The sequence below is a fragment of the Heptranchias perlo genome, chromosome 7 (genome assembly GCF_035084215.1).
Source record: "Heptranchias perlo isolate sHepPer1 chromosome 7, sHepPer1.hap1, whole genome shotgun sequence".
In the NCBI taxonomy this organism is placed as follows: Eukaryota; Metazoa; Chordata; class Chondrichthyes; order Hexanchiformes; family Hexanchidae; genus Heptranchias; species Heptranchias perlo.
The window spans coordinates 63,490,800-63,508,180 of record NC_090331.1 but is presented as its reverse complement, the minus strand read 5'-3'; the positions used below and the strand labels follow the sequence as shown (position 1 = coordinate 63,508,180).

General features: G+C 39.5%; 1 protein-coding gene across 1 annotated transcript in view; it reads right to left on the bottom strand.

Annotated features, from left to right (window-relative positions):
- Positions 1 to 2,169: 2,169 nt before the first annotated feature.
- Positions 2,170 to 17,381, bottom strand: part of wdr75 (WD repeat domain 75) — a 30,650-nt gene continuing 15,438 nt past the window's right edge. Inside the window, exons 10-21 of the mRNA XM_067987708.1 lie at positions 15,027 to 15,086; positions 14,810 to 14,925; positions 11,968 to 12,143; positions 11,001 to 11,164; positions 9,399 to 9,579; positions 8,547 to 8,641; positions 8,341 to 8,436; positions 6,707 to 6,876; positions 6,540 to 6,599; positions 4,959 to 5,090; positions 4,766 to 4,857; positions 2,170 to 2,521 (exon numbers count right to left, since the gene is read on the bottom strand). Of these exons, the coding sequence (XP_067843809.1) occupies positions 2,317 to 2,521; positions 4,766 to 4,857; positions 4,959 to 5,090; positions 6,540 to 6,599; positions 6,707 to 6,876; positions 8,341 to 8,436; positions 8,547 to 8,641; positions 9,399 to 9,579; positions 11,001 to 11,164; positions 11,968 to 12,143; positions 14,810 to 14,925; positions 15,027 to 15,086 (1,547 nt within the window). The 3' untranslated portion in view covers positions 2,170 to 2,316. The remainder of the gene's footprint in view (positions 2,522 to 4,765; positions 4,858 to 4,958; positions 5,091 to 6,539; positions 6,600 to 6,706; positions 6,877 to 8,340; positions 8,437 to 8,546; positions 8,642 to 9,398; positions 9,580 to 11,000; positions 11,165 to 11,967; positions 12,144 to 14,809; positions 14,926 to 15,026; positions 15,087 to 17,381) is intronic.

The window sequence follows — 17,381 nt, the reverse complement described above, 5'->3', positions numbered from 1 at the left end:
GCAATTAGACCTAGTTGCTCGCAGCAATCACCAGGCACCACATCAGCATCGCAATGACCGGGCGTGGGTTAATCACGCACCGCGACCCCCACACCCGGTTTTGGGGGTTATCCAATACAACCCCCGATTGCTGTCATGGTATACAAAGTGTCAATTCAAAGACATTTTTGATTACAAAACAAGTAGAAATCATTTAAATACCTTTGTCTGAAGCTCAATCAATTTAAGGTAAAGTGGTTGGCAACAGAGGCAAGTGGACTGCAGTCTCACATTTGGGTGGAGTTCAGGAAATCAAGGCTTATATTTGGCAAGATTAGTTCAACTATGAAAAACACCTTTTGATACATTTTATCAGTTTTGGACATCAAAGGGTACAAAAGGCATGTCCTAGGGCATGTGCTCTTAGCTTGGCAGTTCTTCTGGAACAGAGGAATAACTACTATACTAGATAATTGATTAAAAAAAAAGCTGTGGTTTGGCCAGTTTACCAGAATATCTTAAAACAGATTCCTAAAGTACAACTTACATTCATATAACACTTGCTATGTAACAGAATATCTGAGCTTTTTACAAGAGGGGTAATGGAGACCGAGCAGGAAGTAAAATAATTGAGCAAGGGAGGAAAAAAGATGAAGACATGGCAGAAGAAATTTGTTTTTAGGAGACATTTGAAGGCAAAGTGGATTTGCAAGAGTGTTATGGATGGCAAAGACATAAAAAGTTGGCAGGTTGTAACTAGTGGGATGCCACAAGGATCAATGCTTGGGCCTCAGTTGTTTACAATATATATCAATGACTTAGATGAGGGGACAGAGTATAATATATCCAAGCTTGTAGATGATACAAAGCTGGGTGGGAAAGTAAGCCGTGAGGAGGACGCAGAGGCTTCAAAAGGGTAAAGACATGTTAAGTGAGTGGGTGAGAAGGTGGTAGATGGGAGTATAATGTGGGGAAATGTGAAATTATCCACTTTGGTAGGAAGAATAGAAAAGCAGAATATATTTTAAAAGGTGAGTCTAAGAAATGTTAATAGTCAGAGGGATTTGGGTGTCCTTGTACATGAATCACAGAAAGTTAACATGCAGGGACAGCAAGCAATTAGGAAGGCAAATGGTATGTTAGCCTATATTGCAAAGGGGTTGGATATAAGTGAGGAGGTCTTGCTGCAATTATATGGGGCTCTGATGAGACCACACCTGGAATACTGTGTACAGTTTTGGTCTCCTTACCTGAGGTAGGATATACTTGCCTTAGAGGGGGTGCAACAAAGGTTCACTGGATTGATTCCTGGGATGAAAGGGCTGTACTATGAGACGAGATTGAGTAGAATGGGCCTATATTCTCTGGAGTTTAGAAGAATGAGAAGTGATCTCATTGAAACGTATAAAATTCTTAGAGGGCTTGACAGGGTAGATGCTGAGAGGCTATTTCTCCTGGCTGGAGGATCCAGAACTAGGGGTCATAGTCTCAAGAGGTAGGCTATTTAGGACCGAGGTGAGGAAAAATGTCTTCACTCAGAGGATTGTGAATCTTTGGAATGCCCTACCCTAGAGGGCTGTGGATGCTCAGTCGTTGAGTAGATTCAATTGAGAGATAGATTTTTGGACACTAAGGGAATCAAGGGATATGGGGATAGGGCAGGAAAGTGGAGTTGAGGTTGAAGATCAGCCATGATCTTATCGAGTGGCAGAGCAGGCTTGAGGGGCCACATGGCCTACTCCAGCTCCTGTTTCTTTTGTATATAAAAAAATTACTTTACCATTGACCATGGAATTTGAAAAGACTGAACAAAGCAGATCTGGCAATTTATGTTGTACTTTATAAATCATGATGTCAATCCAGCCCAAGAGGGAACAAGTGAGAAAATGCATGATGTATAAACTCAGTTTATGAGTACATGCATCAGTCAACTGGAATGCACCCAACCTGTGCAGTAACCAAGCAATCAAATCATTTGGAACCATTTATAGCAGGCTGGGGGAACTTTTTCAAGTGTCAATTGGTTAAGCATTTATATAAGTTTATCGACTTGACTCTTAATTCACCACTGGGATGAAAATCTCATTAATTATGCAGGATTGGTTGGGTTGTATTTACCTCCATATCACTACAGAATGTGCAAAATGATTAAATATCTCCAAAAAGTTTAATTACAAGGAACACAAATAGTGTTTTTAAAAAAACTTTATATAGATAACCATGTCCAATTGTTTATACTAAAAATATTTAACACTTTTCATCTTGCAATTCTCCAGCAGATCACCAACTGTAATCAATCTCTCCAGTCTATACTTCAGATCGCCAGCTTTAATCAGCCTATAATGTAGATAGCCAGCTGTAGTCATTCTTCCGAAGTTTTTTTAGTTCTTTTTCCTCAGATTTGGTCAGTTTAGGCAACAGTTCCTCTGATGAATATGCTTTCTTTGCCTCTTGCTTAACTTCAATGATATTCATCTCCACGTCAGATTCATCTTCCTCTTCCTCACTCTCCATCTCCACCTCCTCTTGTTCTTCCTTTGAGCTAATTTTAAAGATTGCAAAAATATATAATCATATCAAAATAGAGGGACAGATAACAGAACTTCTTCCCTCAATTGAGTATTTGGGGGAAAAAAATGGAATGTGCTACTTCTTCAACTGGAGGCAAATGCCCCAGCAAAATAAATTAAACCGTTAATGGTCTCAATGCATAACTGAACAATCACTTCTATTATATCTCGAAGTCTGTGATTCCTTCATTGTGTAAAAAAATTGGTAGTTGTCCAAATGGCAAACAAAGTGGCTGAGTCATAAGAAATATCAAGGATTGAAAAAAAAGCCCACTGAAGTTCTAGATTACAGCTGGAACATCAATTCTTGCATTATAACATCCAACTACAATTTGAACATCCTCAATGTTTTAGCCTCATTTGGCAGATTGTTCTAAACATTTATCACTCTGGGTAAAGAATTTTTCATAATAATTGTTCTAAATTTACTTTTCACTAATGTCCATTTACATCCTCTTATCCTACTTTCTTGGTGTACTTTGAAATATTAATCTGGCTTTATCTTATTTATCTAATTTAATATTTTATATGTTGCCTCTCAATTGCTTTCTTTCAAAACAGCAAATCTTATGTTTTTCAAATCTTTATTCATATAGGTCATAGGTGAGATCAGCAACTGGCAGGAGTTCAATCAATGAAATTGAAGGTGGCAATGAAATTAATTATTGCAGTTGTTAACATTGTGAGATCTAAAAACTCAAGCTGTAGCTAGACTTAAAACTGCACAGTCTTGGCTGGAAGGACAGTCGGTTGACAATATTTAAATTCTCTACCCATCAACTTTCTCCACCTCTCTCTCCTTTAAGGCCCTCTTTAAAACACATCTCTTTGACTTAAGCTTTTGGGCATCACTCCTAATATTGCCTTCTTTAGCTTATCGTCCATTTTTGTCTATGAAGCGCCTTGGGCCTTTTTCTATATTAAAAGGTGCTATATAAATGTAAGTTGCTGTTTACATAATTACAATACCAGAATAATGCATCAATTAAGAAGCAATTCAAGATCACAAATATGTTCTTAATTATTAAATGGTAAGCTGTAATCAAATAATCTCTCCAAACGCTGCTGCTTCATTTGAGATGTTATGCTGTTGCTGGAATTTCTGTGTAATTCATTACAAAGAAAATATTTCATGTCACACTGTAAGTTAATTATTGCAAAGTAGAGATCTTATTTTGGCATGGAGACCAGAACTGAACACAGTCCAGTGCATAATAAAGTCGCACACATGTACAATCTACTGTTCTAGGTCTATATCCTAAGATTCCACTAGCTTCTTTAATTGCTTCACCATATTGTTAGGACAACAAAAGTGATATATTTAGTGTTACTCTCAGGCCCCTTTCTAATTCTCATGATGATAATTATACAATGAATGGAAATTAATTATGTATCACATTTTTTGACCTATGTAATACTTTACATTTATTAATGTTAAATTTAATGTCATTGTCTGCCAATTGTATAATCAATCTGAATCCTTTTATAAATCTTTTCCTACCTCCACTGCTCTCTGGCTACTTTGACAAGTTTACAGTTGGTTTCAGTCTCCAGCTCATTTTTATAATTAATCTATAAAGAATAGTGAGAAAACAACCTCAACTGATATTGTAAGTGGGAAAACATTGCTGTGCATCTAAGATTTTCGGAGGAAGATTGCTGAAATTTTCTTTTCTTTGTTCGTTCTTTTTTTAAAAAAAAACCTTTGACCCACTTTGATTTTAATTTTTACTCGAACTGTCACTCAGCAACCAAACTCGACATGTTTTATTTTGGGTCTTGTTTGCTTTATTTTCCTCTCCTCCTTCTCATTTACTTCCTTTCTGCTTCTGCGCACATGACTCCATTTCATTTCCTTGCCCCTCACATGAGTTTTCAGGCAGCATAACAGCTGGAAAGTGCAGGGCTCATTTTGGCTTACTGGTACTGCCATTCAGTTTCTAAGGATCTTCGTTTTTAAGTGGCGTGAAGCACCAGTTTAATGCATAATACAGTCTCTACTAGCTGAAAAGAGAAATCTAAACATAACTCTAAAATGTATAGTTACAGAAGCAAACTTGAGAGCTATATAAAATAAGAGCCTTATTCATTTTGAATTCTACAAAAATAGAAAGAGAACTGGCTTTACCTCAAAGGAGGTACCTCAGCCTTGGTATGATCTTAATTGTATTTAGGTGAAGTCACATATTCCAAAGCCACCCATCCACTTATCTTACCTTTTGCGCATCTTGGGTATCAGCAATGAGTTCACAAACATCAAACAGAGAAATGAAGCATTTGGCAGAACATGAGCTGGCGTATGAAGCATCTAGGGAAAAGTAAATAATGTATTTAAGAATGCTATTTGACAAATCTGTAAAGTACAGTTTGGACTCTGCATTCTCAATTGCTTTTCATGCAGGTACTCACCTCATTAATTGTAGCAGATCCTTCAGGCAGTGCAGTTTGTTCTGCTTCTGATGCAAAATCTGTTTGCCGTTGCCTATGTTTCCCCAGAAACATGTGGAAAGGAGTCATGGGAATGTTTTCTTCTATCACCAGCTAGGAGCAAATACAATATTGCAATAAAGTTTGATGGAAAAGGCTGCTGAACAGTAATTTTCCAGAAGCGACTCTTACTAGAAACAAAATAAATTTTAACAAAACATGAACCACATTTCTATCATTCTAATGGAGATACCAATAACAAACAAAAACTCGGTACCAGTCAAACAACTGTACATCGTTTATTAAGCTTCTTGACCTATACAATTTAGAATTATTTCAGTTGATCTTTTAAATAAATTTGTTTTATATAGTAAAGTAATATTATCAATTGTATAAATTAGCAAACTACATGTGTGTCTGGAAGGGGAAAAGCTTACAAAACCCCAGTACTGGTCACAAGATGCTGCTACCTTTCTAGTCATGAAATCTTCCATTAAATTCATGATGCATATTACCGGAGAGTAAATTAAAGGTTGCATTACAGTTTCAAATTCAGAGGGCATTCAGAAGCCTCTTGAGCTTTGTTCTTCTGGTGTAGGATATAATAATCTGGACTTTTTGAAAATTGCTATCCAGTTGCCTATGTTCGATAATAAATTTCTCTCATCTGGTATAATGTATGGTTTATACAAAAGAAAACATTACTTTCTTGGCCACATTGAACATGATTTTAGCTCGGAGCCAGGAACCCAGCCCGTCCGTAGATATTCGCGTGGGGAACCCAAAAGCCAAATGAGTACTTGCAATCTGTGATGGCAACTCAACTGAAGGTAAGTATTTGTACTTCCGGTTTTCCCATGTGTTAGGCAGCCAGATTGACAGGCTGGCTGCATGTCGGAAGGGAAAGGAGCAGCGAATCGGAGAGGGAAGAGGGAGCTAGAGAGAGATATCGTGGAAGAAATCGGAGGGGTGGGGGGTAGGTGGACGACATTGGGTGGGCCTTGGAGAAGATCCGGGGAGGGGGGGGGTTCAGCATCAGGGGTGGGGGGGTCCTGTCGCTCCAGGTGAGCTTGTTGGGCCTGGATGAAGCTCTCCTGCTTGTCCTGGCCCACAAGCAGTTCAATAAAGATAAAGATACTCACCTCATGGATCCGGCCCTACCCGTCTGCTTTCACCTGATGTGAATCAGAAGCGATGGGAAACCCGAACAGATAAGGTTAAATTTGTTTTATATTTGTAATACACAAAAGATTAAGTGCCTCATGATGCCTCGGACACGATGGACCGAATGGCCTCCTTCTGTGCCGTAATAACTTTTTATGATTCTCAACTATTGCAACGAGGTGCATTGCTCCTTTAAGGATTGGCCTGCCAGCTTTAAGTGGGGACAGGACTTGAGAGTTTCTGGTGTGCGTGCCTGCGCGCGCATCCTAACGCACCTGGGTTAAACCCTGTCCTGCTCCAAAAATCTACTATTTTTACTGCCCACCCATCCCCAACCCACCCATTCTTGGGAGTTAAAATTACCCCCATTATCTCTGTACTGGACGCATATATAAGTACCTGCTTGCTGGATGATGTCAACCTTTCTTCTACTGATTTTGTACTGAATGTCATCAAGTTCTGTAAGGGAAAAAAATGTTTACCAACTTATTAAACACTTGATAAGTTAGAAGAAAACATCTGGTTACTTCACTAGTTTGTAATTCCACTATTTAAATTTGCTTTACCTGTGAATCCGTGAGGAAGTATAGCTGAGATCTGGCAAGCCATTGCTTGTTGTCAGAATTGCAGTCCTCAGGCAATTCTCTGGGAGCAAAGAGAGCCCATTGGACTCGACCATAACACACATTCTTCTGCATGTACAAGGGCTGTGGATCATTAGGCTTAAAAACAAACACTAGAGCAAAAAACAAAAATCCAGACATTAATGAAAAACACCTGAGGAAAAAAAGATTCTGAAAGGGTAAGGAAAAAGTATAGACAGCATTGAAATATGAAAAGTGGACAATTTTTAAAAAAACAATAGGGGATAAATTCCACTTCTGCCAGCCCATGATTTTCCTTCCATTAAAGCGAATGATTCAAAAACTATAGGAAAATGGGGAGTGTAGAAGCAGAATTTCTACCCCAATATATTTAATATGCTGTACAGTGCTTAAAACTTCAAGTAATCCCAACAGTTAAAGCTGTTAAATACAGATAAGGCACTTCTTTAGGAATGCAGTTTTAATTACAGATTAATGTAATGAATAATTGAGGTTTTACAGAAAAGCACTTTAGTGTTGTTAAATAAATTTCAATGGCTTACTTTATAAGAATATTGGAGACTATGAGACATTGAAGAAATTACATAAAGTAATTTTTTGTGAGAATTTATGCAGCATTATACTAAACTGCATCTGCAAATTCTAGTCTTACGTAAAATTTATAATGGCATGTTGTAGACAGCCCAGCACTTAATGCAGTAGAGTTTATTTGATGGATGGAGCCCTGAGATTTTGTGGTTTGATTTTGGTAACACAAATGTTCCTCTACACAAACTGGAGAAAACTGCATCACGTGCACAGCAGAACAGTGAATATGGTGAAAAGCAGCTTTTGTATGAAACACCTTCTGCAATGGCTTTCTAGAATATCTTCTTCAAATTCAAAGGTCATAGCAATGCAACATAACAAGATCAGTAGAAAGCATTGTATTTAGTTAGAAACTGGCACAAGTATACATTTTGCTTTTACTCTTATGTGACCTCACCACAGAATTCAGTGGCCATGGATCAAGTCTCAGTGGTGGCTGACAACCCAACCCGATTACTGACAAGAGTGACAGATTTCCTCAGTTTCTGCCAAGTCTCTAGGTGGGGTGCCTATGATATGGGAGGGAAAAAAAAAAGTTTGTTTTGGCCTCATCTCTAGTCCATTCTTCCAGATGTGGTATCACAAATCACAGAGTTGTCGACAGCCTGACTGCCAAGGGCTGAGGGCTAGTGCTTTTTATGTGACTGCTCTTGAAGGACAATGGAAAAAGAATAATAATAAATAAAATGACAATTTTCTCCCAAAAATTTAAAAAAAATATTGTAATGCCATACATTTATTTCACAAAGTTCTCAAAGGCCTGCTACCGGAAATGATTCTACTCAAAATCATACCGTGACAGAGCTAGATAATAGCTGTAAATGAAATAGGGAATATAATTAATGGAACATTTTTTTGTGAAAAGTAATCAACTGAAAAAGGTAATGTAATCAGACAGGTCTTAAAGTCACAATCTGTTCATGCACTAAAGAAAACGTAATTGCTTACATTTACTTCAGTGTAAAAATGTAGAATACATAGCTGTTGAATGTAACAATTGTACTTACAGTCTGTATTTCCAGAATGTTCAGAAAATGCAGCAACATTCTCAGAGAGAGGGTCAACTTGCAATATCATTACATTCAGCTGTGTGCTCCATTCCACTGCAAAAAAAACACCGTTTTACTAGAAACAGAAGAACTGCTTAATGATTATAACCGATCAGATTATAAAAGCGCATAGTATTCTGTTGAAGAAAAGATTTCATACTCACAGGTACAACATAAAAGGTTCCAACAGCAGAGAAACCCATTGTCAGTTGTACCAAGGAGGTACTTGGAACAACTTAGTCTTCCAAAGGCAAGGTCTCTGAAAGATTAAAGTGAAATGCTGAATTCTACAAAATAATGTTCACATTTGACCAGTTATGTCACATTAAAAGACCTATCATTTGCCATGATTATCAGACCGTCAGGGAAAACACACAATTCTCAAATGGAATGTTTGTGAAGCAAGTGGGATATTTGTGTCATAAATGCTTGGAAATTACATTCATTGCAGGTCACTTAAACTTTCTAGAATACCTAACTCAACTACTGGATGTAAAATGTGAATTATGAAAAGTAACAAAGAATCCATTTATACAATTGCTCAACTGTGCTTTTTTCATGCATGTTCTCAAAGATCAAAAATTAATTCGGCGGACTACAGGTCCAGTATACATTTCAGTGCCAATGATCCAGAATGGTACAACAAAAACATTGTTTTTATTCGATGTGGCTACCTGAACCAAAGATTTTCTTCACTTTATGAGTCACTACTTTTCGCCAAAATAAAAGCTTATCATACAGTAACGACTGCAGGGATCCTGCCTGTAGCTGACGTTGCAGAGGTAAACCAAGGTTTTGTACAAAGTCACCAAGTGGCTGGAAATTGGGTTATATAGTATATTTCAACAAGGGGAAATTTGACATTTATCTATAAAGAGCAAAATATTACTTCCAAAATTAGAGGCAGAGGACAAATGTATGTCTAACAGCAGGCAATGATTTTTTAGGCAGGCAATGATTTTATCAGTAAAAGTAATCATGTAGTCACTTTGTGAACATGTTGTTGGAAGACTCACCGTATTTTGCCAGGTGGGTGGCAGAAGGTGCATTTGAGATCCCAAGTGTCTGGATCCCATAAAGTAACAATCTGCTCAAAGCTGACTGCAAGCAGGGAACCATCCTCAGAGAAACTACAATTTGTGGCCTGGAGTTGGTGGTATGTCCCCACAAAATCACATCTCCAGCACACACTCTGTCCTGGGAATTAATCGCAAGACAGAAAGCACAGTAAGTAAAGAGCAAGGCACAGAAAGATCACAAACTCTGTAACTGCTCCGATCAATTATTTTAAACTTTGCGCTGGTAATTCAGTTCAAATGTTATTTCAAGCATTTTACTTCAAGTGGTTCCAAGAAACTCTCTACAAATCAGCAGTGCAATATGGATTATGAAAAGTACCAAAGAATCCATTTATACAATTGCTCAACTGTCATTTTTTCATGCATATTCTCAAGGATCAATAATTAATTCTAAGGACTACAGGTCCAGTATACATTTCAGTGCCAATGATCCAGAATGGTACTCCTTCAGGAAAGGGAAGCTACAAGACACATACTCATGAGATTTTTAACGTTAAAGTGTATCACCATCCCTCCCCAATGATCAGCGATGAACTAAGGATTGGGTGGGCTAGGTAAGACATTTGGGTCAGCAAATCATGGCATGTCTGGGTAGTCCAGTTTTATTTCATAAAATCTTCCAATGATTGTGGAGAATCTGCACCCAATTTGTTGAATCTGTGCAAGTACAATTCAGTTTTTCCAAATGAGAACCTATGCAACATGTTCTACTTCTACTGTTGAATCTACTACATTTACAAAGTCCTCCTAGAACAGAATATGTATCTACTTGTCCTATTGTTCTTAGGTTGTTAAAATGACCAAAACCTATCCAAATATGTTTTTTACAAGCAATTGTAATGCTGAACATTATTCCTTACAGGTCACTTTAAATAAGGTAAGCATGCAGGTTATAATAATTATCAAAATGTACAACTGTTGTACCACTTGCTAGAAGTTTACTACTGCATTCAGATAAATAATTTCATAGACTATAGTCACTCAAGGAAATCAACTTTATACACTGCTTATTACAGATCCACACACTTAAAGATAACTGTTTATATGAATTATATATAAAAGGAAGACCAGCTTTACACTTAGTTCTGTTTTACACATGTGTTTTAGATTTTAAAACAGTTGGTCAAAGGCAGCCTAGGAACAAATATTTGCATAAAACTCCCCCTTCATCAACACTGTGGGCCAGAATCCGAGCAACTCACTAAAACCAGCAGTGTTTAAAATCCATTGTTCTCATTTACAACATCAAGATTTATTGCCTTCTGCCTCCATTCCCAATGTCATGACAACAAAACTAACAATACCAATCAAACAGGAAATACCTATTTCTAGATACCTTGAATCAACTGTTTTAAAGCTTAAAAAAAGGAGACACAAGAGAGAAAATAGACACTAACTCACCCCTTTGCATCTTTGAGGATTTACATGGTGATTCGGTTTCCCTTGAATTGTCAATGCAGTATACTGTTCAAAGTTTAAAATTTACAAAAATGAATAGAGTTTCCTAGAAGGCCTGCTTATAAATGGCAACGTACTTACTGTATATATCTGAGTCATCCCCTAGAATCCAGACTTTAAACCGGCAGTCCAAGCCAGCCGTTATCAAAGTAGGCGGACCACTTCTGGAAACATTCAAGTTTTGGAAGCAAAGGGCTGAAATGTGGCTCTCATGTGGTGTATTTATTGTGGTATTAAGGACAAAACTATCAGAAGGAAAGAAATAATTCCTATTAATGAAATACAAATTACACGACAAATCAGATTTGATGCATCTCATTTTACTTCAATGCTTCCTTATGAAAGATATTCTGTGGATATTAATACTACTTTCAATCTCGTATTAATATATCACTTCTACTTTCACTAGAATGAAATAACACATGTAAAGGCCAGCTATAGCATTCTTGACTCCAGTGACTTCATTGGAATTAATGAAGGAGCACCTTCAGACTACTTCATCTCCAGCAATTGCTCAAACAAGTTTCTTTCTATAGTGCTAGATTATGAGAGCAACTGTCAAAAAAAAATCCCTCCATCATATTTTATAGTTTGGATTTTAAATTAATGTCCATTGAATAGGTGCTTATAAATTATGAATCTCCACACAACAGTCCAAAATACAGCCCTCCAATTTACTGCTAAACTATACAGGATGAATAGGATTACATAAATAATGCCACTGTTACTAGAACAACAAACTCTAAAACCAATCAGCAACCTCTATGGTACACAAAGTTTCACTGTCTACTTTTGGCCTACTATGAAAAAAGGTAACAAGTGATTCATATAGCTTTAGCATTGTAAGAAATATTTGACATTTATATTCAACTGCTCTGGTAAAACTTTAGAAAGTCAGTAAAACACTTGCGTAATTTAAAATATTTTACCTAAAAAGTACAAGAGATCCATTGTTCGAAATCCAGTTTCAGTAGCTACATTTACACATTATTCAAAAATAGGTCAGTAACTGTATTTCAGTTCTGTACACTGTATTGGGAAATCTCACCTCTGCTTCTCCTCATCATAGGCCCAAAATTTCATCTGCAGCTCAAGTTCAGTTGCTTTGTCCTTCCTTTCTTCCACAGTTACTAACCATGTACCTCGAAAGTCAAAGACTGCCTTGACCACTTCAGCCTGGTTTAGTCCTGATTGGTGGATATATTCCCGTTGCACTATGTCCAGCTGTGAAATAAAGCAAAACAAAATTAATTTAGTTATACTTAATTGTAATACATTATCACTGCTAATACTTTTATTTTTAGAAAGTGCCTAGGAATACTGCATGTTAACACTGGAGAGCCCTTTGAAATGCACCAATCTACTAAAGCATTTAACCTAATTTTAGAAGCATATGGAACACAGATTTGATTGTTAAACCAGCATCACACAATGAGCTCTAAAGGAGCTAAGTTACAATGCTGGATCAAAACTATTTCTAAAATGATTTTGCTTTTGATTGGCAAGGTTAGAAAGACATGTTTTGAAACTATTTTGAACTAACAGAATAATTTGGAACTTACTGAGCAAGTTACTTAAATGATACAAGTTTGCATGGCACATTCAAATTATTTTGTTCAGCACAATACCAGTATCTTAATTTTGTGAACTATACCTACATACCAAAAATAAGTCCTAGCAAATGGCATAGGATAGAGAGAATGATCTAAAGTAGTGTTCAGAAAATGTGAAGTCATAAAAGGAATTATAACAGTCATCTGAATATCAAGTCCAGATTATTGCACTGAGGTACTTCCAATGTTTTAGCTTTTTTTAATATAAAAAAATGCCATTTTTGGGGGAACGAGTACAGTTTTTAGTGTGGATACAGACTGCCAGTGTTCTCTGTGACACTAATGTGCGATATTTACGCTAAAGGATTACCGACTGTGAGGTAATTATTGCTCATTTATCAAGAAATAATGTGTTCATTAAGCAGTACATGGGTACTCATTATTTAGTTCATAGGCCAATTAGTTTGTTGCGCCATTGGCAGTATCCGGCCCCAACGGCAGGGATACAAATTTTCCCCACAGGAGACTGTGGTCAATTGCCTTCACTGCGTTGATAAATCCTAGATTCATGGTATTCTTCCGTTTACCTTTTGTTGGGAAGAGGCATAATAACTCTATGGAGGTAAAACTTTCCCAGCGTTCATAGTGCCATTGAAAGTCCTTACTAAAACTATAGGGGCTCCAGTGAGAGAAAGCAGAAGGCTAGGGGCACAAGTCAGCTGTGAAGCAAGAAGAAAAAAGTGATGAGGGCAGAATAAACAAAGGAAAAAAGAAAGATCAAGAAAATGAGAAAGTGTCATATTTCAGGATATTTTGAACAGAGTTTGTTTTAACTTAAAAACCTTATTTTTGTCAGGTCTTTGCACCAACTGCTTTTATACTTTAGCCAACGTCTATTCTTCTCAAATGTGAAACCATCTCTTCAGGTGATTTCTGATGGGCATTTGGCTAAAAGTACTTCTTATAGTTACCAGAACATGCAACTTGATTGCTTAAAGAAGAAAATCAGTTATTCGAAGCATTTGAAAGAGAGGATGCAAAATACTTTTGTGCCAATTTTTGAAAAAGGACTCATGTATAAATCCGGATGACAATCTAAAACACCATGCAAACCCCATCAACTATGCTTTATCAAAATTCTGGTCACAATGAGCAGTTCTTGAGTAACCATTTGGGATTGTGGCTCTTGACCAAAGGTTAGTGAATACCCACGAGCTAGTTTATATTCTGAGTCTAATCAAAGGTGACTTGACGCTACGTGTTAAAGTGAATCTTAAATTGCTGTGAATACTGTAACTTATTACTCCTATAAAATCTGAGCATTATATTTATGCACAGCTCAAAACCTTCAACATAAAGCACCAATGAAAAAACAACAAAGCTTGATGTCATAAGCTACATTCATATTTTAGCCCAATGTGTACTGCTCTAAACCTACGATCCCTACACAAAGTATATGCAAACAATACACAGTATATAATGCAGTTTCTGCTTCAAAACACAGACTTTTATGAACAAATCATAAACTTGACAATATCATTGTTTGACTTAAAAATAAGACTTGGAATATTGGCCTTGATATTAACCCCCCGACGGGCAGGAGGGTTGGGGGGTAAAAATGAAAAAATACAGGGAATGTAATCCCAACTCGCCACGTTGCTGTTTTTAACGGAGGTGGTGGGTTTCGTGGCGTTCGAGTGACACTTCATTATCATATTTAAATCGGGCACCGACTGTGCATTTGGGAGCTCGATTTATATGTTACAGTTGCTATGCAGGTTTCCCTGGGGTGCCTTTTACAGCACTCCTTGTGGGTCAGGAGGAGCAGGAGTGCTCCCCGTGGACCCTCAAGGAAGCCTCTGGCCTCCCCTTTGCCGATCCCATCACCCCCCCACCCGCCGAATGTCGACCTTCCCCCTCCTCATCCCTCCTCCCTCGTCAATTTGGCTGGCTGCTGGGTGGGAAATGAAAGAAAAAAAATGATAACGAGGTCCTGCCGTTAAATTCAGCAGGACCTCAACGTCCCCAGCCTCAAAGGGTTCTTTGGCCGTTTTCCGCCTCCCCATAAAGGAATATCGGGGCCATTGTCACCATATCATGTCCCTTAAAAAGGTCTAAAATGCATCACACAAAAGAATTACTTTGAAATAGTGACTTGATATGTAAACAACAGCCATTTTTCACAGCAAAACCTACAAACAGCATGTCAGGAAACAAAACCATGGGATTTTCTTACATTAAATTTATATATACAGGACAGGTGAGGCTACTGTAACAAATTTCACTTAACATGTGGCAGCATGTTTAAAGAAAACCGAAATAGTTGCATGCACTTACATTGTATAACTGCTTGTCACTCTGAAGCGAATAAAACTGCAAATGTCCTGGTTTCCCATTTAGAACCAGAGCTTTGCTTCTTGGATCAACCATTAAACCAGTCTTAACCATCTGACCTGGAAAAGGACCAAAACGAAAAGTAGAAAACCAACAATCAAGTGCCAATGAATTTACAATACAAAGATCTCACCCAAATAAATCTCATCCAGATAAATACCTTTAACCAAACCCTGAATTATAGTGGAAATGTTCAGATTGCTTTCGATGGTTATTATTTCTGAAAGAAAAATCAAAATAAACAAGATTACAAGAGAAACACTATATGAATCGCCAAATTAGGAGACATTAAAGCATGAACAAAAAGTCCTGGGGCCCGATGTTAGCAGGGCTGCGGGTTCTCGGCGGGGGGACTATCGGGCGCGTGAAATTAGTCAGCTTCCCGCGCGATTGTAGCATCCAATCCACTAATTGGATCCACTTACCTTCTCCTCCAGGTTCCCCACTGCTGATCTGCGCGTCAGGCGGGCTGCGTATGCGCAGTAAGGTCTGTCAGCTGGAGGAGCTCTATTTAAAGGGGCAGTCCTCCACTGACAGATGCTGCAACAAATAGCAAAAATTACTGCATGGAGCAGCCCAGGGGAAAGGCTGCTCCCTGTTTAATGATGCCTCACTCCAGGTATCAATACTTGGGGTGAGGAGGAGGGGGGAGGACAGAGATCTTCCTCCCGGCGTGTGGGAGGAAGCGGCCTGCCTCTGCCACCAGGAAGGCCTGGCTCGAGGTGGCAGAGGTCACCAGCGCAACCAACATATCGCCCACCTGCATACAGTGCAGGAGGCTCTCCAATGACCTCAGTAGGTCAGCCAAAGTGAGTACACTTACTCATTCCTCTACACTCCGTCTGCCACATCACTGCCCCCACCCCACATCTTCTTCAGCACTGCCAACACTACTCTGTCACATCACCCCTCATACCACTCAAACCTCATCCTCATCTTACCTGCACCTACTCACCTCGCCAGTACTCATCCCGCCACTACCACTCAACCCAATCCTCATACAATCTCATGGCTCTATCTCATACTCACCCTCTTGAGCATCTCTTTCACGGCCAGCCTCACTCAACCTGCCACTACCTGTGCTGCAGCCACAGGGCATGCATCACATATGTGCAGTAGGCAGCGTAAGGCAAACGTGTCGTGAGCATGAAGGGGATGCACAAGGGTGCTTGAGGGTTTGTCATGGGTGTTACTTATATTGAATTTCTGACCAACTCACATTACATATTATATTGGCACCACTACTGCCATGTCTTCGCGAATCCTGTCTGGTTTGTGCAATAATGCTCTCTCCTGAGGATCACTATGAGGACCCACAACTGATGCCACCCATTGTGTCACTGCAGAGTGGGTGTAGGTGTATTTGCAGGGCTCTTTTGTGCAGACGACTGAGAGACATCGGCGATGTCCCCGGTGGCACCCTGGAAGGATGCGGAGGAGAAGTTGAGGGCAGTGGTGACTTTGACAGCGACAGGTAAGAAGATGGTGCTCGGGCCAGCCAGGAGCAGCTCGGCATGAAAGAGGCTGCAGATGTCCACGACTACATGTCAAGTGACTCTGAGCCTCCGTGTGCACTGCTGCTCAGAGAGGTCCAGGAGGCTGAGCCTCGGTCCGTGGACCCTGTGGCGAGGGTAGTGCCCTCTGCGACGCATCTCTCTCTGTGGTAGCCCTCCCTCCTGCTGTACAGGTGGATGTGTCACAGCACTCTGTTATGGAGCTCCACGTGTCAGAGGTGGACGGCATGGATGTCGAGGCTGGTGATGCTGTTCGCCCTCCGAGGAGGTCATGACTGCAGCTACGGCGGCCCCCATCCGCAAGATGTACATCTGAGGGGGTCCGCAAGGTAGGTACATGTCTCTGGACCCCGGGGTAAGTGTGCAGGTTGGTGACTTTGACTGTCAGGAGGAGGGTGGTGGAGGCCAAACTTTGTCCCAAGTGACAGAGTGGCCTCCTGCAATGGGTGAGGGTCTCCCCCCACCACCACCTGTCAAATGGACCTTTGCAGCCACAGGCTGACAGCTGCAACACGTCCATTTGACCTGGGAGTGTTTCCCCCAGTATGGGAAACAGTCCCAGTTTGCTCTAAAATCCCACCCCTCCTCACATAATCCCTTAATCAGGTCAGTTAATGACCTGAAATACCTAAATAAATATTGTCAAGTGGCATCCCGCTGGCTTTAATTGCCTGCGGGATTCCCACCAGCGGGGGCTGCGCGCGCACGCCGGCGCGTCAGTGGGGAACCCGGAAGTGCGCGGGTTCGGTCCAGCTCCGGGATTCTCCGATTTTTGGAGCCCCCCCGCCAGGAACGCACCAGATACAGAATGAGTGACAGAATTCAAGCACTTAAAATGTTATTGACAGAAGTTGAAAAGGAGTCAGTTTTCCACCAGTTTGTGAAGGTACATATTCTACTAACTTTTCTACCCATACATTAATGATATATAATCACAAAACTGTGTCTCTTACACTGTTTATGCTCAGAGCCACATTTATGTAGTTCAAAAATGACTGGCA